This window comes from Platalea leucorodia (assembly GCF_965183815.1).
Source record: "Platalea leucorodia genome assembly, contig: HAP1_HAP1_SCAFFOLD_118, whole genome shotgun sequence".
NCBI lineage: Eukaryota > Metazoa > Chordata > Aves > Pelecaniformes > Threskiornithidae > Platalea > Platalea leucorodia.
Genome location: NW_028121417.1, coordinates 145,899 through 166,097, shown reverse-complemented (window position 1 = coordinate 166,097; position 20,199 = coordinate 145,899). Strand labels below are relative to the sequence as shown.

Below are 20,199 nucleotides of genomic sequence, written 5' to 3'. Positions count from 1 at the left end.
CCCTGGTAGCCACTGGGGATTTTGAAGACCATGGACCTCTGCTGGAAGGCCTTGCTTAGAGGGAAGGTGGAAGGTGGTCCCTGACCCAACATGGGGGGATGCTCTCCTGGACTTGTTTTTCACAAGAAGACAAGGCAGGACTGGTGGAAGATGTGGAGGGCAGCTTTGGCTGCAGTGTGAGCGAGTGGTAGGGTAGAAAACCCTGAGGGAAGTCAGCAAGACAAATTGTAGCAGAGCTGAGCAGAGAGGAAGGATCACCTCCACCAACCCTTTGGCAGTGCTCTTCCCAACGCAGCCCAGGATGCCAGTGTCTGCCTTTGCTGCAAAGGTGCAAAGCCAGGAGAAGAGAAAGCTTTGGGGAGACCTAATAACAGCCTTCCCACATCTTCTTGGGTACCAGCAAGAAAATGGAGCCAGGCTCTTCACTGTTGTGCATGATGGGAGGATGAGGGCCACTGGGCATCAGCTGAAACAAGGGAGGAAAATCCTTCTCCCCATCAAGACACTCAAGCACTGAAGCAGATTTCCCAGAGAGCTTGTGTCATCTCCATCCTTGCAGCTTTTCAAGCCCAAAATGAATAAGCTCCTGAGCAACCTGCTCTGAGCCCATCGCTGACCCTGCTGAGAGCAGGAGGTTGGCCTAGAGATCTCTTGAGGTCCCTTCCAGCAGGAATGATTCTATGCTCCCATCCACAACAGCTCTTTCCTTTATGATGGGGGGGAAAGCACTCAGGTTCCCAGTGACCACTGAAGTCAGCCAGAAAGAGGCTTGGTCAGATGATCTGTGGCTTTCTTGTCCCACTCCAGGCACTATTGCTCAGATGCGGGGCTGCTTGGCAGGTACCCCTCAAAGACCCTGATTATTTCCTTTGCTTCAACTTTTCTTTCCTTTTCCCCTCTTTTCCCACTCACAATTTCTTCCCCTTGACCACCCCAGTACCCTCCCATGCAAGCAGCACATCTCTGTTTTCCCTTTCCTCCCTGGCCCTACTTTGGCTTCCTTTGCACCCTCGTTTGGTGATTCTGAGCTTGTCATCATGGGAATTCCTGCCTTGGTCAGCAATTCCATTAAACCAGTACCTCCTTCTATTAGCTGTAGTGTCCTGCAATTCCTCATGCTGTTATCTTGTCAGAGGCACCACTAAGCTGGTGGGCCATCTGTCCGTACACAGTAACAGCTGTGCCAACAGAGCTTCACTCCAGAGGGGCCTTGAGAAGCTCTGGGATTTGGCAACAGAAACCTCAGGAAGTTTTACAAGGAGAAGTTGCACGTGCTTTTTTTTTGGGGTAGAATAAGCCCAAACATGAGGGCAGGCTGGGACCTGAGCAGCTGCGGAGTGCCCCTGAGAAGAAGGGCCTGGGCACTAAGAGGAATGCCATAGGAGGCAGTGGTACCTGCTCGCCATGAAGAAAGCCAGCTGTGTAGAGGGCTGCATTGGTTGGAGCATGGGCACCCAGAGAAGGGAGTTATCATCCCCCTTGTCTCAGCACTGGTGTGGCCACATCTGGAGTAGTGTGTCTGGGTGTGGGGCTCCCTGGTCTGGAGGAATGGGGAGGACCTGGAGGGGTTCTAGAGGAGATCTGGCAGGATGGGAGATGGGGCCTGTGTGGAGAGGCTGAGAGACCCGGGCTTCTTTAGGCTGGTGAAGTGGAGGATCAGGGCACTACAGTAGTAGCCTGTATCTGCTTGAGGGGTGTTTTCAGAGATGATGGAGCTTTTGCTTGGTAGTGGGAAGAGAAGGAAGCCTCCACAAAGTGCAGCTTGGAAGGTTCAGACTGGATGTGAGGAAAAAGAAATGTCACTCAAAGTGTAGCCTTGTGGTGCAAGAGGTGACCCAGACGGAGTCTGGATCAGCCCATGGCTTTGTGTTTCAAGGAAATGCCAGGGATAGGTGGAGAGGTATCAGCAAAGGTATAGAAATGCCAGGGTGAGAGGTAGGTGGGAAAGCAAGAAGGATGTCAAGGGCCTGAAAGGAAAGAGGTGCAGGCATGGGACAGTGTAGGACAGCCTGCAGCAGAGATGGCCAAGAGATCTAGCAAGGCTGAAAGGCCCAAGAGGACTGAGGTCTTTGTCGTCTTGCCTATAGCAGTTGCCTCTGCCACCAAGGCTGGTGAGATGGAACTTTAATTGGAGGGTCTTGGGATCTGTCTTCCCAGGGCCTGGGGGTCAGGGTTTGGCCTTTCTGCTTCATAAAACAAACCAAAGGGTTTGCTCAGCATTACAGGCACCTGCACAGAGCCTTTGCCTACCTGCTATCATGGCCTCCAATTACCTGCTCTAACGAGTCCCTGGGGAAGCTTTGTCAATAATGGTCCTCAGTGGGGCCCATTAATACTTCAAGGTACTTTGGGGTTTGCTTCTGACTTTGACTTCTTGAGCAGTTTGTTCAGTCTTCTCTCAGTATCTGAGGTTCATGGAATGAGCCCCAAATGCCCTAACGAGCTATTTATCTTTCTGTAACTTTCTTCAAGTCTTCAAGACTTGTATCTCTAATTGGAGCTGTTTCATAGTGTAGTTAAGGAGGAAGATTTCAAAGTGCACCGAATATTTTTTTTTTTCTTTTAAAGGGAATACTCTATTACTTTTTTTTAGTGTAGAGAGGAGGTTATAGCAGCATTCTCCAGGTGATAATGATCCAGAGTGTCTCCTCAGGAGGTACAGACCAGTAGGCGAATCAGTCCCTTGAGGTCTGACACTGTATGGACAACTTTGCTCCTCACCTCCCAAACCTCCCCATTTCTGACATTGGCCCCCTGGGACTTGCATCACTGTTCCTTACATCAGACTTCTGCCCTGAAGTCTGCAGCTGGATGCTACAGGTCCTCTGCACCATCTCCCACCTGCTCTCCTTCGAGAACTGGCTGCACACATTTTTCCTATTTGCAAGCAAAGAAAAGAAAAGCATCATTGGGTTTCATAAACAATAAAACACACTCTGTAGCCATATGCTCAGTTGAAGTTACCTCTAATGAAGTTGCCTTTCTACAAGGGATAATCTTTAGATAGGTAGATACAAAAAGAGATATAACTAAAAAGTTGGCTGAAGAGACAATTAGACTACTGAAAGACAGGCCAAATTTACTCCCTGAAGCTCAAAGCAGCAGCATAGGGTATGTAGGTAGATACAAAAAGATAGACATAAAGACAATTAAAGAGCTGGCTAAGGAGACAATTATAGTGTTGAAAGAGAAGTAAGCTTTTACTCCCTGAAGCTCAAAGCAGCTGCAGAGGTGAGAGGTATCGGAATGAACAAAGAACAAGGGGAGGAGAAAACTGGAGAAAAATGGCAAGGGCCTTTTCCCAGGCAGTCTGCATCTGCAAAGGTGACTTCAGAAATGGCCATTGTATCAGGACAGGTGCAAATATATGAAAGATTGGAGAAACTGAACAGACTGTGTCACAGGCAAAATAGTGGTAATGAAGTTACAGGGGAAGATCAATATTTCTTTTGAATCTCCCTTTTGACTTGGGATGGGCAGAGGTCTCTTGTGAGTGAGCACAAGGCAATGTTGCACCCATCTTTGAAAGGGGCCCAAGGTGCGACCCTGGGAACCCCAGGCTGTACAAGCTCACTGTGGTGAGGAGTCTGCCATCAATTAGAGTCCTCTTGGGTGACTTCTCTGGGCACCTAAAAGAGATGAGGGTGCCCAAAAGCAGTCAGCATGGACTTACCAAGGGTAAATCCTACTTCAGTAAGGCAGTGGTGACGGTAAGGAAAGCTCTCAGGTTTCCTGTGACCCTGGAAGAAAGTCACATGTCAGTACAGTCAGAGCAGCTGCAGCTTGCTTGTCCTGCTCCAGGCTGTGTGGCTCAGATGCAGGGCTGCTTGACAGGTATCCCCAAACAGCCCTGGTCACTTCCTTTGCTTCACCATTCATTTCCTTTTCATTAATTTCCCACCTCTCAAGTGCTACTCTTGAACCAGCCTTAGCCCCTCCCCTGCAAAAAGCCAACCCCTTTTCACCATTTCCCCACTGGCACTGCCTTTCCTCACTTTGTACCCACCTTTGCTGTTTCTGAGATGGTTATCACAGTGCTTTCTCCCTTGATTAGCAACTCCATTACACTAGTACTCTTTTCTTATCATCAGTAGTGTCCTGCAGCTGCTTAAGTTATGGTCTTGTTAAAGGCACCGTGCCTCAGGATGGGCATCAGCACATGTACCTTCAGTGCTTGACTGCTAGAGGTTCAGTCCAGAGGGACCTCGACACCTCTGGGGATTCAGCCAACAGAAACCTGAAGGTTTAGAAGGAAAAGCTGGAGAACAACTGCATGCAGCAGCATGGGCAGTGACCATACCAGCTAAGGAGTGCCCTGAGGAGAAGGGCCTGCGAGTCATGATGGCTGCCATAGGAGCCCGTGGGCTTTGCATTTCAAAAGGAAAGTGGAGAGACTGGAGAGGGCCCAGAGGAGGTCTGCCAAGATGGAGTGAGGAGCCTAAAGCAGGAGGTGTGAGGAGAGTCTGAGGGAGCTGGGCCTCTCTAGCCTGCTGAAGTGGAGGCATGGGGCAACCTAACAAGAGCTTACACCCACCTGGAGAGGTGACAAATCCAAGCTCTCTTCTGCAGTGCCTGATGGTATGAGAGAGGCAACAGCCACAAACTGCCTCTTGGCAGCTTTAGGCCGAGACTTAAGAAAAATAAAATGGACTAGGAGGAGTGTTGCTGTGATCTCCACCTTTGGAGCTCTTCAGGTTTCAGCTCCACAGTCACAGCCAGCCTGGAGGCTGGACTAGAGTCCCTCTGAAGTCTCTTTCCCACCAATTCTTCCAGGAGCCTGGGCCTTGACCACGTGCCCTGTGAAAAAAGATTAAGGTGGAGGTGAGGGTCTCTACATCATATACTCATAGGACAATTTAGGTTGGAAGGGAGCTCAGGTGATCTGTAGTCCAATGCCCAGCTCCAAGCAGGGCCAGCTCTGAGGTCAGACCAGGTTCCTCAGTAAATGTCAGCATCCAGAGGGAGAGTTTAGACATGTCCCAGGCCACAATCTAGACCAGCGTTACAGAAATGGAGACGGAGCATTTGGCCATCTCCCTGAACACAGCTATGGGTATGCCATGCTTCCTGAGACTCCTGGGAACATCCACCTTCTCGTCCAGAGGAGAGGGATCCTTATGCAAGTGTCCTGGCATATCTCCAGAGCATGGGGTGCTTTAGGCTGGAAACAGAATTGACTCTGACTTGGGTACTATATCAACTACGTTGCTAAAGGAGAGGGAGATAGAGGGATCTCAGAGCTTCCAGGTTCCTGCAGAATATTTAAGACCTCTGAGAAAGGAGGTGAAGACAGCAGTTTTGAACTAGCATAGCCATTAGATCATCTAACTTGTGCAGGCTCTGTTGAATCATTGACACCCAGAAACCTCACCTGCTTTGCCTTTCTCTCCTCCCAAAACCTGACCAAACGACAGGAGGAAAGGCAGCAGAAAGGCCCTTAGGCCTCTGTGAATCAGCTGGGGTCTGGCACTTGGAGAGCCACGGTGCCGTTCCATTGCACATCCCATAAAGAATCAAACTGGGAAGTGAGTTGGCAATTCTGTATCAGTAAGGTCCATGGACAGGCAAGGCTGTGTCTATGGCTGTGTCTGGAGACCCGTACACCTCCAGCATAGATCCAGCTGGGGCTAAAATTCAGGCCTGGCTTCAATGGTCTCCTGGGCCCATGGACAGAGATGCAGGTAGAGGCCCCGGGTGAGGCTGGTCATGACCATGAAGGCCTATGGATGCTCTCAGGGCCCTGACATGGGATCCCATGGGATCCCACCTGCCCGTGCCCTCAACAGAACAAGTTCTCACTCCCTGATGTGCAGGGTCTGCTCTCTGCTCCTCTCCTTCCCCATTTCCCTGGGAATCTGGGAGACAACCATTTCTTGGTCACTACAGCCAAGGCTGACACTGCTCTTCACATTCCTGATGAGCCCTTCCTCTTTTGGAAGTATCAGGTCCAGGTTAGCAGAAGACTGGGTGGCTCAGAAGCTGAGCCACACACAAGCTGCTGTCTAACCTGTTGCCTGTCCCATAGAGAACCTCCATTTATCTTAGCTACCTTGAAATCCCACAGTGCATGTTCCACTTCTTATCATCCCTGTAGGTCTCTCCTGAAGATGCTGTATCTCCATCCACCACAAAAGCCATGGGAGTTGTCCTTCCTCACCTCAGCTCTTATTACATTGATGTCACAGCTCCGTGATGGCACACAGGGCTCCTGCTCTCTGTGCCCCAGGCTGTGGGCTTTGGTGCCCATTTGGGCTGCAGCACCTCAGATGTGGCACCAGGGCCAAGGGCAGACTTGTCACATGGAAACCTGGTCCCCAGAGATGGGAGCCCGTGTGTGGCAAGGCTTGGCTTCCCAGCAGAGGCATGCTGGAGTGGGTGGCAGGTGGTGCCATAATGATGGATGAGGTTCCCCCCCCGAGAGCAAAAGCTGCAGTCCCCAAGGGCAGAGAGCAAGAGGCCTGGGCTGTGCAGCCCTGGCAGGAGAGGGCTTTGCTGTGCCAGGTGACTCTGCAGCACCGTGGGGCCTGTGCCAGAGGTGGAGCTGAGCTGCAAGAAGGACAAGGTGCTGCTGAGAAAGTCGCTGGGGGAGGGCAGCCTGTGACCCAGCCACACTGTGGACATCATGTTGGGGGCTGACTGGACAGAAAGCAGCTCTGCAGAGAAGGACCTTGGCGTCCCGGAGGAGAAGCAGCTGTGTAGGATCTGAACTGAACCCTTGCGGCAAAGGCCAACAGCGTCCTGGGCTGCATTAGGAAAAGCCTTGCTGGCAGATGGAGGGAGGTGATCCTTCCCCTCCACTCAGCACTGATGAGGCCCCATCTGGAGTGCTGTGTCCAGTGCTGGGCTCCTCACTACAATAAAGATGTTGACCTACGAAAGCAAGTCCAGCAAAGGCCATAAAGCTGTTTTAAGGGACTGCAGCATCTTTCATAGGAGGAAAGGCTGAGAGACGTGGGACTGTTCAGTCTGGAGAAGAAAAGGCTCAGAGTGATCTTGTTAATGTGTATAAATACCTGATGGGAGGGCCTGAAGACCGAGGAGCCAAGCTCTTCTCAGTAGTTCCCAGAGACAAGACAAGGGGCAATGGACACAGCTAAAAACACATGAAATGCCACCTGAACCCAAGAAAGCACTTTTGGACTGTGAGGGTGGTCCAACACTGTAATAGGTTTCCCAGAGAGGTTGTGGAGTCTCCATCCATGGAGATATTCCAACCCCAGCTAGACAAGGTGCTCAGCAACCTGCTCTAGCTGACCCTGCCTCAGCTGGGGGGTTGAACTAGATGATCTCCAGAGGTCTCTTCCAATCTCAACATTCCCATGATTCTGTGAGTATGAAGGAGAAAAGTAAGAGAGAAAGAAAGGAACAACACCTAGCCTTGACAACAAATACAGTGGGATCCCATGGAGAGGACCCAAGCTGGAGCAGGGGAGAAGTGTGAGGAGGAAGGAGCAGCAGAGATGTTCTGCAGTGACTGTTAGCCCCCTCCTCACCATCCCCCCTGCTCCTTGTGGTGTTGGGGTAGGTAGAAGAAGTGGGAACAATGGAGTAATTTGAGCCTGGGGGAAAGTGTGAGGGGAATGGTCTTTAATATTTTTCTCATTGTTTCTCACAATCCAAATCTTTTTATAATTGGCAACAAATGAATTTGATCTTCCCCAAGTCAACGGGTCTTTGCCCATGATGGTATTCAGTAACTGATCTCCTTTACTTTATCTTGACCCATGAGTTATTCCATCTTATTTTCTCCCTATGTGCTGTTGAGTCAGGGGAGTGAGTGGGCAGCTGGGTGGGTGTCTGGCTGCTGGCCAAGGCTAACCCACTACAGAACCACCACATCAGGACTGCTGCATCCAGCATGGGGCTTCCCAGCACAAGAAAGACCCTGACAGATTGGAGCAAGTCCTGCAGAGGCCAGAAGGGTGGCTGGGACCTGGAGCACATTATGCACAAGGAGAGGCTGAGAGAGATGGGTTCTTTAGAAATCGTTCAGAAGAAAACACAGGAGCAAGAACCCAGGCCAGTTGGTGGGATCTCACTCCATGGAGATATTCAGTCTTTGTTGAGACAAGGCCATGAGCACCTGTTCAAACTGGAGCTGTCTAAGAACGGGCTTGGCTGAGAGACCAGCTGTGGCAAGAGCTATGGGGCTTGTGCGCAATAAATGTCAGTAGGAACCTGGCTCCCTTTTTCTTAATACTGGTGGTGGAGTTGGGTATCACTGAGCCCCGGAGGAGGATGGGGCTGACCATGCAGGAAACGTCCCTTCTCAGGGCTGGGGTGTATGAACAGAGATGGAAATGGCTGGTGTGTGGCACTGATCTGGGACAGTTTTCCCAGGAAAGCTTCCCCAGGATGTTCAGGGAACATGGCGCAGACCTGGCCCCTCTCTTCTGCACCTTTGGTGCCTTGCTTCCTTCACCATGATGCCTGACTCTGCACTGTCAGCACCCTGCTGGGGGCCCCCACCCTGCACACTCACACGGCTTAGCTCTACACTGGGGCTTTCCTCTCCTGGGCACTTCCCAGCCCAGCCCAGCCCCTCCCCAGCTCTCCCCACCTCCCCTGCCCCCTCCCCAGCCCAGCAGAGCAGGCCAGTCTGGGCTGGCCCCACGGCAGCGCCTACCGCAGGGTGCTGCAGAGCTCTGGGCACTCACCCCAGCCCCAGCCCCTCTGAAGGGCACAGCAGCTCCGGGGGGCAGAGCGGAGGGGGTTCTGTCTCCCCATCAGCCCCAGGGCTGGTATGGCCCCAAGGGCGTGAGGAAATGGAGGCCAGGCACTCTCTGGCTCTCCTGAATTCATATTGTAGGTGATGCCCAATCCTGACTGAATTTGCCCCTCCTCTGCTCCCACCAGCCCCACTCCCCAGGACGGCATGAGAGTCCTGGGGCTTCTCAGGCAGCTCCTGCACCTCTCCACTCTCCCTTTCTTCTGCCTGCTGGGCTCCTACTGACTCCCATGGCAGAGTCCTTGTTTTGCATACCTCAATTTAATCATAGAATCATAGAATCGTTAAGGTGGGAAAGGACCTCAGAGATCACCGAGTCCAACCTGTTAACCTAACTGCCTGGTCCACCTCTAAGCCATGTCCCTAAGCACCACATCCACACGTTTTTTGAATGCTTCCAGGGACCATGATTGGACCACTTCCCTGGACAATGTGTTCCAATGCCTACCCACTCTCTCTGGGAAGAAATTTTTCCTAATATCTAATCTAAATCTCCCCTGGCACAACTTGAGCCCATTTCCTCTCGTCCTATCACTTGTTACCTGGGAGAAGAGACCGACCCCCACCTCGCTACAACCTCCTTTCAGGTAGTTGTAGAGAGCAATACGGTCTCCCCTCAGCCTCCTCTTCTCCAGACTAAACAACCCCAGCTCCCTCAGCTGCTCCTTGTAAGACTTCTCCTCTAGACACTTCAACAGCTTCAATAGCTTCATGTTTTGCTTTTGGGGGAGTTCACATCTGAGAGCCTTTCACCTTCTGAGCCTCCATTCATTGCAACCCCAGGGCATGTGGGAAGTCCCCATCCTCTCCTCTCCTCACCCCTCCAGACTCATTTCCAGGCAGTCTGGTATATGCCATCACTCCTGTCATACATGAAGAAACCTGAGGAGAGAAAGGGAGCTCATGGGCCATCTCCTCTCCCATTGGACACCAAGAAGAGAGCTTTTAAATCCAGAACATTAGGTCCAGTGGAACCCAATAGTACCATGATCTTAACTCCCAAAACACTGAGAACAAAAGCAGATCAGACTCTTCAAAAAAACAATTCCATGGACATTTTCTTGGCAGCAGCTTTGGAGGAAGAGCGCAGCCTTCAGGCACTGGACCTGGGAGATTCTGTTTTATTGAAGAGCTGCTATTGGGCATGCCACATCTGACAGAGTGTTGTGCAACTCAGACACAATAAGATCATGCCTCAAGACAAGTAGCATAAGCCCAGAAAATTATCTATAAGCAGGATTACTGCAAGAGAAGAAAACAGACTCCTGGCCTAAGAAAGACTCTGGCAAATGTGCAGAGAAGGGAAGGCAGCTTATTGCCGGTGAAACAGCGTCCATTGGGCCAGTTTCCATAGGACATCCTTGAGCTCCTGGTTCCTCATGCTGTAGATGAGGGGGTTCACTAATGGAGGCACCACAGTGTACAGCACTGCCACCACTAAGTCAAGAACTGGGGAGGAGATGGAGGGGGGCTTCAGGTGGGAAAATATGCCAGTGCTGAGGAACAGGGAGACCACGGCCAGGTGAGGGAGGCACGTGGAAAAGGCTTTGTGCTGTCCCTGCTCAGAGGGGATCCTCAGCACGGCCCTGAAGACCTGCACATAGGACACCACAAGGAAAACAAAACACCCAAATACTAAACAGACACTAACCAGAAGAAGTCCCACTTCCCTGAGGTAGGCATCTGAGCAGGAGAGCTTGAGGATGTGGGGGATTTCACAGAAGAACTGGTCCAGGACATTGCCTTGGCAGAGGGGTAGGGAAAATGTATTGGTAGTGTGCAGGAGAGCATAGAGAAACGCACTGCCCCAGGCAGCTGCTGCCATGTGGACACAAGCTCTGCTGCCCAGCAGGGTCCCGTAGTGCAGGGGTTTGCAGATGGCCACATAGCGGTCGTAGGCCATGACAGTGAGAAGAAAATACTCTCCTCCAATGAAGAAGAGAAAGAAAAAGACCTGGGCAGCACACCCTTGGTAGGAAATGGCCCTGGTGTCCCACAGGGAATTGGCCATGGCTTTGGGGAGAATGGTGGAGATGGAGCCCAGGTCGAGGAGGGAGAGGTTGAGGAGGAAGAAGTACATGGGGGTGTGGAGGCGGCGGTCGCAGGCTATGGCTGTGATGATGAGGCCGTTGCCCAGGAGGGCAGCCAGGTAGATGGCCAGGAAGAGCCAGAAGTGCAAGAGCTGCAGCTCCCGCGTGTCTGCGAATGCCAGGAGAAGAAACTCATTCGTGTAGCTGCCATTGGACATTTGCTGCTTCTGGGCATGGAAACTGCCAAGGGAGAGAAAAGAGAAAAATTCAGAGAAGCTTCTCTGAGCCAAATTTCATTCATTCATTGTGCAATACCTAAGGGCGCCTTTCCTTCTTGTGCAGGACTGTTATGCAGCTCCGGGGCTTCAGCTCTGGTTTGTGCCGGCTGAGTGTGCTGTGCAGAGCCGTGCCCTCTCCCCAGGGGCTCCTGAAGGGTCAGCCCTGCTTTCCAGCAATGACCCATGGAGGCAGCAACAGCCCAGGGTGTTTGGAGGGAGGCTTCCTGGGGAGGAGTTCCCTGTGCTGCACTAGAGCGGAGGGCAAAAAGCCCAGAAGGATGCTTTCTTCCCCAGAGGAAGGTGGGAGATGAGGTGCAGCAAATGGGTCTCGTCACAGAGGTTGCTCTGCAAAAGACACTGGCCTGTCCTGGGAGCAGAGGGGTGCTGTGCCAGGTGCAGAGTTCAAAACACCTCTCCTTTCCAGCACAGCTCTGCAGAGTATGAGGAAGAGGACAGGACAAGGATGCTGATTGGCATGGGCAGATCGGGTGCTCTCAGACATCTCCAGGGTCCTACAGGAGAGCTGTGCCCTTCTGGAGGGATGCTGACAGCCCCGCAGGACTCCCTGTCCAGCAGAATCCGGTGTCTTAAGGTGCTGTCTGCTAAGGGAAGCAGTGTCTCATTGCCCAAGCACTGAGTGCAGTGTCTCGAGCCTGGCAAATGAAGAGAGGGCTTGGGCACCTTGGTCCCATGGAAACACCTCCAGGGCAGCGCCCTCCAGGTCAGGGCCAGAGCAGGCACTCCACACCCCCACCCCTTGCCCCACACCACCACCGTTCCTGCCAGGGACCCCATGAGCAGGAAGAAGAGCAGCACAAGCAGGTGGAGGACCAAAGCAGAACTCTGTGACTCTCCTCCTAAGGGAAGCAAGGAGAGGAGAGGCGGCCGGGCACTCAGGAAAGCCTTCTCCTTACCCAGCAGAGCACAGCACCTGCCAGTTAGCGAAAGCCCCGGGCAGTCGCTCGCAGCCCCTTTGCCCTGCAGAGGGAAGCGGCCACGTGTCAGGAGAGATGCCCCTCTGCTGTGCCAGAGCTCTGGCTGCACAGGAGGCAACTCCTGCCCTGGACCACACGGCCTTGAGGGCAGAGGCTGTGCTGGGTGGGAGACGAGAGCAGGGGTCTTGCGCAGAGGCAGGTGTCTGCATTGGAGGGGATGGCAGGGAGCTTCCCAACTTCTCCCTCCCATGGCATTTGGGGTTGGAGGTTCCTAGAGCTCTCTGCCCATGTCTCTGCTGCCTGGAGCTACCCCTGCCGGGAACTGTTGCTCTGCCCTCCAGTTTTTCCCTGTCAGGGATCACAGACCCCATCACCCACTCCTGTCTGCTGAGCTCTGACCTCAAGAAACCTCCCAGCTCCAGGCACTCTCTAGAGGTACTCCCCGCTTGCAGGCAGGAAGGAGCAGGTCAGAGAAACCCTGCTGAGGACAGCAAAGGAGATGCTGGTGCTCTCTGGAGGGAGAGGAGTGGATGCAAGCAGTTGCCTTGCCTCCTACCAGACCTCCTGACCTCTCAGGGTGGCAGCTCAGGACTCTCAGGCTCCCTCGCCAAACGCAGCAGCGCCTTTTCCCCTTTTCCTGAAACAGCTGGAAACTGAAAGCACAGCCTCAGGAAAGCTCTTTAGCTGTAAGGGATCCCCTGCCTTGCTCTTCCTCTGCAAAAGCCCCCTCTGAAATGCCCTGGGCAGCTCTGGCTGCACCCCCTGCCTTCACCCCTTCCCCCTGGTCTAACATGAGCCCCTGGGCTGGGAGGCCTCCTCACAGACCCTGCAGGCTGGAGCCTATGAACGCTTTCGGAGACCCTTCCCGCAAGGGCAGCTGCATTGCCCTGCACCAAGAGACTTACCGTGGCAAGGGCTGCAAAGGTTTCTTCCCTTGCAGCTCCCCTCTCTCCTCCCACTCCAGCCTGCCTTTAATCGCGCCCTGCCCTACTCCTTTGCCCAGAGCCCTGCTGCGCTTGGCAGAGGAGTTGCTCCTTGGCAGAGCTGTCTCTCTGCACTGCTGCCTGCTTACCAGGAGCTCCCTCCACCCCAGGAGCCTGTCTCAGCCCCGGAGGAGGGGACCTGCCCAAGACGTCACGTTCTCTGCCCCCCACCCCACTCGGCGCTCCCTCCAGGTGTCCCTGGGGCTCTCCAGGAACCTGCTTGGGAAGAGACTGAAGGAATCACCGCTATTGCCTGTCTCACCTCTGCAGAGACGTTTCTTTGCAGCAGTGGCCTTGCTGCTCTCCGAGACACAGTTAGGTCTGCGAATCCCCCTTCCTTGGCCCATCATGAGACAGGACACCTGGGCACTACCAGGGAGGCATCTCCTTTAGCCATGCTGAGGGAAGGCAATCAGCTGAGTCACTGGAGGCATCTCATGCTGGGTTTGTAGTGCTGGGGCTGGAAGGGACCTCAGCTGCCTCCCATGCCTGCCACAAACCCCCAGGAGGTGGGATTGCCCTTGCTTCTGTCATGGCGTCTGTTACAAATAGGCACCTGCACTCCTTTCCTACAGTCCCATGGTCATGCCCCTGTCACTCCAGAAATACAGATGGTTTCTGCCCCTTTATAGCTTGATGGCATTGGGGTACACTGTGTACCCGTGTCCATTAGAGCCTTATACTCCTGCGGGTCTGCTGTGCCAGGCCATCAAATCCACACAGTCCAGTAAACCCTGTTGTCCCTTTTCTTCCACCTGGCTGGAGGCACGGCCCCCTCTAATCCTGGTCATAGCATTCATAGAATCATAGAATCATAGAATGGTTTGGATGCGAAGGGACCTTTAAAGGTCATCTAATTAAACCCCCCTGCAATGGGCAGAGACATCTACAACTTGATCAGGTTGCTCAGAGACCCATCTAGCCTGTCCTTGAATGTTTCCAAGCATGGAGCATCTACCACCACTCTGGGAACCCGTTCGAGTGTTTCACTCCCCTCATCATGAATTTTTTTTTCCTTGTGTTCAGTCTAAATTTACCCTCCTACAGCAGCCTTCTCTTCTCCAGGCTGAACACCCCCAGCTCTTTCAGCCTTTCCTCATAGCAGAGGTGTTCCATCCCTCGGATCATTTGTGTGGCCCTCTTCTGGACCCGCTCCAACAGGTCCATGTCCTTCCTCTGTGAGGACTCTAGAGCTGGACACAGGGCTCCATGTAGGGTTTCAGCAGAGCAGAGTAGAGGGGCAGAATCCCCTCCCTTGCCCTGCTGGCCACGCTTCTTTTGATGCAGCCCAGGATACAGTTGGCTTTCTGGGCTGCGAGAGCACATTGCCGGCTCATGTCCAGCTTTTCATCTACCAGTCCCCCCAAGTCCTTCTCCTCAGGGCTGCTCTCAATCCCTTCATCCCCCAGCCTGTACTGATACTGGGAGTTGCCCCCACCCAGGGGCAGGACCTTGCACTTGGCCTTGTTGAACCTCATGAGGTTCACATGGGCCCACTTCTCAAGCTTGTCCAGGTCCCTCTGGATGGCAACCTGTCCCTCGGGGGTGTTATGTGCACCGCTCAGCTTGGTGGCATCTCAAAACTTGCACTCAGTCGCACTATTCATGTCCTTGATAAAGACATTAAACACTACTGGTCCCAGTATGGACCCCTGAGGGACACTACTCGTGCATTGGGTATCTCCAGGGGTGGTCTCCACTCTAAGGTGGGCTTTGACTAGATGACCTCCAGCACCTACAACCTCTCTTCTTCCTCTTGGATTTGACCTTGAAGCTATCGCAGGATTTCTGATGTCTCCACTGGAGTGGTTGTCTTCTCAGTCAACACCCAAGGTTGAGCTTGAGGCCTTCTAAAGATCTAATGGCCACCTGGCACCACCTGAGGAGGACAAGCCTTGAGCCCACTCAAGGTCTGGTGAAGACCTGGGCAGAGGCTTCCCTCCAAGGAAGGCTGGATGAGGTGAGGGGGACTCTCAGCCAAGGGCTGAAGGCACTGGGGGAGGTGGGGCTGGCCCACAGCAAGGTGAAGGTCAAGAAGCGGGGCTGCAGCTGGGGCCAGAGGACACATGGGGCATGGCATAGTGGAGGGAAGGGAGGGAGGGGTATGGCCAATGGACGCACTTAGGGGTGCCAAGGTTGCACTTATGGGTCCAAGGGGGCCCTTAGGGGTCTGGGGGCAGTTAGGGGTCTGTACAGGGATGAGACCCAGTCTATAAGGTTAAAGAGATCCCGTTTGTACGGGGACAGGGCCCAGTCTCTACTGGGATGGGGCCAGGGGATCCAGTTTGTACTGGGATGGGGCCCAGGCTGTACTGGCAGGAGTTAAAGGGACCCAGGTTGGACTGTGATGGGACACAGCCTGTACTGGGAAGGGATCATGGGATCCAGGTTGGACTGTGACGGGACACAGCCTTTACTGGGAAGGGATCCTGGGATCCATTTTGTACTAGGACGTGCCCAGTCTGTAATGGAAAAGGATAAAAGGATGCAGTTTGTACTGGGACAGGGCCCAGTCTGAGCTCAGCAATGTTAAAGGGATCCAGTTTGTACCGGGATGACGCCCAGTCTGTGCTGGGAAGGGGACCAAGGGATCCAGTTTCTACTGGGACAGGGCAAAGTCTGTGCTGGGAGGCATTAAATGGATCCAGCTTGTACTGGAAGGGGGCTCAGTGTGTACTGGGAGGGGTTAAAAGGAACCAGTTTGTACTGGGACAGGGCCCAGTCTGTACTGGCAGGTATTAAATGTGTCCAGTTTGCACTGGGAGAGGCCCCATTCTCTACTGGGAGGTGTTTGAAGGATCCACTTTGTACTGGGAGGGGGCCCAGTCTGTACTGGGAGGGGTTAAAGGGAACTAGTTTGGACTCGGACGGGGTCCATTCTGTAAAAAGTCTTAATTTCCAGCTTTTCATGATTTTTTAAGAAATTTTGCTGATCCCTGAGGGATGCTGCTAGTATCTGTCTCCTTAGAGGACTTTGTACCACTGACAGAATTTGTTCCTGATCGTCCAGCCAACTTCCCACCCACCGCATCATTCACTTCTTCAGTCCAGATGTCAACAATCCTCTCCAGGGAGACCACGGGAAACCACATGCAAGGACTTGCAAAAGTCCAGGTACACAGCATGCCCTTCTTTCCCCTCCCACGTGGGTTCAGCAATCCTTTTCTTGTCCTTCAAGTGATGGAGATAGCTGCAAGAGCATTTGCCCTGCCACCTTCCCAGGGGCTGAGGTGAAGCTGACCAACCTGTAACACTCCCGGTCCTCCTTCTTGCCCTTCTTGAGGATGGCTTTGATATTTGCCTTTTCTGAGGACCTTGCAACCTCCCTGATCTCTCTGCCCCTTCCAAGATGTTTGAGAGAGGTCTCATGATGACACCAGCCAGCTCCACCAGCCAGCTCCACCAGCACCTCTCTGCTCCTTCCCACACCAAAAGCCTTCTTCATATCCCACCCTTGCAGGGGAGTGCCCAGGACACAGCACACACCAGTCCAGGTCCTCTGGGCTGGCTCAGAAGAGAGCCAGAAGTGATTTCTTCCTGCAGGCCCACAGCTCCAATGGTTTCTCTGCGCAGCTCACAGCTTCCCTGAGCATTTTTCTCAGTGCCCCCCAACCTTTCTAGTCCACAGGCTTAGATGAAGGGATTGAAGAGGGATGTGAGGATGGTGGAGAAAAAGGGCTTTGTCAAACTGTCTCAGGAGGGCTGTTCTGGGCATCACACCCCCAAGGCCGAGGGTGTCATAGAAAACAGTGGCACCAGTGAGGTGAGAGGAGCAGGTGGAGAAGGCTTTCTGCCTGCCCACGCTGGATGGGAGAGCTGCCCCGGGGAGGCATCTCTGATGCACACAGGATGACCATGTGAACAGGAAGGGGAGGATGGGGTCTAAAAAGCAGGTTATGAGAGCAAAGAGCACGAGTGTCACAGTGCCACTGCATGAGAGCTCCAGCAATGGGGTGAAATCACAGAAGAAGTGGTCCGCTCCCCTGGGACCACACAACTGTATCTGGGACACGACTGACATTATGACTGTAGATGACAGAAATGCCCCTAGCGAAGGGGCAGCTGCCCTCTGGAGACCGACCTGCCGGTTCATGAGTCTTGTAGAGAGCAGGGGGTGGCACACAGCCCAGTACTGATCGTAGGGTGTGGTCACGGGGAGTAAACACTCAGTGCATGCAAAAGGTGCAGGAAACAATACTAGCACCGTGATAAGCAGAGATGGTGCTGTCCCCAGTCACGCAGCTGGCCATCAGCTGGGGCAGGGTGGTGGTTCTGTAGAAGATCTCCAGGGAAGACAGATGGCCCAAGAAGAAGCCCATGGGGGTGTGCGGATGCTGGTTTGCCGCCACATGCATGATGATGAGGGTTTTCTCAAGCACAAACACTATGCAGGTCATGAGAGAGAGGGAAGAGATTTGCCTATGGGCTGGGAATGTTCCCCATTCCGTAGATATGGGGGAGTGCATGATGGCCCCATTGCCCTTTCTCCACCTATGAGGAAGAATATTTGGTTCAGTTTTAGTTGCTTGGGTCTCAGACAGACAAGTCAATGCAAGTACATTTATTTTGTTTAATTAGAGAAGGAGTATAGCTCCTTATTTACACAGTCAGTGGGTCAGACTAGTGAGGAAGAGAATGAAGTAGAAGTGGGGTGTCCACGTTTCTTTGTGGACAACATTATCACAAGTTAAAAAAGCAAGAAAAGAAAAAACTTACCCAACAACAATGATAACAACAAAAATTAATCAAGAAAGGCTGGGCCTGTTATGAGTTACATTATGAGTCATATGTTGAAGAAGATGGACACTCTATAGCTCCTGGAGAACATCCAGTCATCAGTTTCCACATTGCTTCCTTGAGCTCCTGGTTCCTCAGGCTGTAGATGAGGGGGTTCACTGCTGGAGGCACCACCGAGTACAGAGCAGCAACCACTCGATTCAGGGATGGGGAGGAGGTGGAGGGGGGCTTCAGGTAGGCAAATGTGGCGGTGCTCAGAAACAGAGAGACCACGGCCAGGTGAGGGAGGCACATGGAAAAGGCTTTGTGCCATCCCTGCTCAGAGGGGATCCTCAGGACGGCCCTGAAGATCTGCACATAAGACACCACAATGAAAACAAAACACCCCAAAAAGACAAAAGTACTAAACATAAGAAGCTTAAATTCCCTGAGGTAGGCGTCTGAGCAGGAGAGCTTGAGGATCTGGGGAAGTTCACAGAAGAACTGGTCCAGGACATTGCCTTGGCAGAGGGGTAGGGAAAATGTATTGGCTGTGTGCAGAAGAGCATAGAAGAAACCACTGCCCCAGGCAGCTGCTGCCATGTGGACACAAGCTCTGCTGCCCAGGAGGGTCCCGTAGTGCAGGGGTTTGCAGATGGCCACGTAGCGGTCATAGGCCATTACAGTGAGAAGAAAATACTCTGCTGAAATGAAAAAGACAAATAGAAAGAGCTGTGCAGCACATCCTGCATAGGAAATAGACCTGGTGTCCCACAGGGAATTGGCCATGGACTTGGGGAGAGTCGTGGAGACGGAGGCCAGGTCAAGGAGGGAGAGGTTGAGGAGGAAGAAGTACATGGGGGTGTGGAGGTGGTGGTCACAGGCGATGGCGGTGATGATGAGGCCGTTGCCCAGGAGGGCAGCCAGGTAGGTGCCCAGGAAGAGGCAGAAGTGCAAGAGCTGCAGTTCCCGCGTGTCCGCAAATGCCAGGAGAAGGAACTCGATGATGGAGCTGCCGTTGGACATTTGCTGCCTCTGTGCATGGGGACCTGCCCAAGGAGGTAAAGGCAGTGAGAAGTTAGGGTAGAGTTCTCTGAGCAAAGCCTATTCCAGTTCTCATGGAAACACCCCAGACTGCCTTGCACCTTTCAGGGAGACCTTTGGCAGGTGACTTTCATGAGCTCTGGTTGGTGCTGGCTGAGGGTGCCATGTGGAGCAGGGAGCTCTGCTGTGCGCTCTGGAGGGGTCAGCCCTGTCCTACAGCAATAGGTAATAGCAACATGGGGTGATCTCAGATTAAATCCACTTTTGATATCAATGAGCTTTTCAGCATTGTTGCTCCCATTTCACCCAACTGCAGAGCAGAGCCGAAGGGATTTTGTTTTGTTTATCTTGTTCTAGTTGCCACAGCACAACTGAGAAGTGCTTGTAAAGCAGAAATCCTTGGCACTTCTGCTGTACTCCAAGTGAAATGGTGTGGGTGCTGACAGGCAAAGAGACTGTCCCTTAGTGCAGGGTGTGGAGAGCTGGTCTGTCCATCAGCCCTGGTCTCAGCTGCCTTTTCCTTGCAGCTCTTTGAGCTGGAGGAGGATCACACCCAGATGTTCACCTGAGAAGAAACTGGAAACTTCTGAGAGCAGAGGAATCCAGTTCCCAAGTGCAGATCTCCAAACCCCTCCCCACCATCTCATTGTACGTGAGCAGGATCTCAGCTCTCCCCTCCCAGCCATGGACACACAGGACTCATTGCAGCTGCCCACACAGACGATGAGCCACTTGCCATGGCCTTAGCACTGAGTTGTCTTCTCCATGGGGCACAGAGAGCCCATGGGAGAGCTGTGCCCTTCTGGAGGACAGCCTGCATCCCAGCAGGAGCCCCAGGGAAAAAGTCAAAAGTCCTGAAGACAGGGAGTCCTTAGGTGAGGGTCAGCTCATTGCCAGCCCCACACACTGCAGTGCCCGGAGCCCCCAGGTAAGGTGGGGACAAAGGCAGCAAGGACAGGAGGGGAAACAGAGAAATGTCCCAATGCTCCTGCCATGGGAGGAAGGACAGGGACAGACCCACAGGCACTCAGGCGTTTCTCCTCACTGTGGGTTGGGCTGACAAGAAGAAGACAACCTGAAACCCCATGACCCTGGGGGCAAAGGCCATGCTGGGTGGGAGAGGAGAGCAGGAGGGTGCTCCCTGAAGGTGTCTGTGCTGCAGGGGATGGCAGGGAGGTGCCTGAATCCCCACTGCCATGGTGTTCATGGGAGCAGCTCCCTCTCCCTCCCTGCCCATGTCTCTGCTGCCTGGAGCTGTCCCTGCCAGGAGCTGTTTCTCTGTCCCCAAGTCTCCTCCCTGCCAGTGCTCACAGAGCCCATCCCACCCGCTCTGTGCTCAGCTCTGCCCTGCAGACATCTCCCGGCAGCAGGGCACTGCCCAGGGGCATCTCTGTATGTGCAGGGGCTCAGGAGAAGCTCAGACAAGTCCCAGTGAGAAGCAGGGTCTCAGTGCCTTCTCCAGAGCAGAGAAATACATTCCCATCT

The 20,199-nt window shown here is 53.3% G+C and overlaps 2 protein-coding genes across 2 annotated transcripts; both read right to left on the bottom strand.

Moving 5' to 3' along the window:
- Positions 1–10,040: 10,040 nt before the first annotated feature.
- Positions 10,041–10,976, bottom strand: LOC309603506 (olfactory receptor 14I1-like; the record flags this gene model as incomplete). Its single annotated transcript, XM_082338340.1, has 1 exon — positions 10,041–10,976. The coding sequence occupies one exon, from the start codon at positions 10,974–10,976 to the stop codon at positions 10,041–10,043; it is 936 nt and encodes a 311-aa protein (XP_082194466.1).
- A 6,754-nt stretch (positions 10,977–17,730) lies between these two features.
- LOC309603505 (olfactory receptor 14C36-like) lies at positions 17,731–18,696 on the bottom strand (the record flags this gene model as incomplete). Its single annotated transcript, XM_082338339.1, has 1 exon — positions 17,731–18,696. The coding sequence occupies one exon, from the start codon at positions 18,694–18,696 to the stop codon at positions 17,731–17,733; it is 966 nt and encodes a 321-aa protein (XP_082194465.1).
- Positions 18,697–20,199: the final 1,503 nt, after the last annotated feature.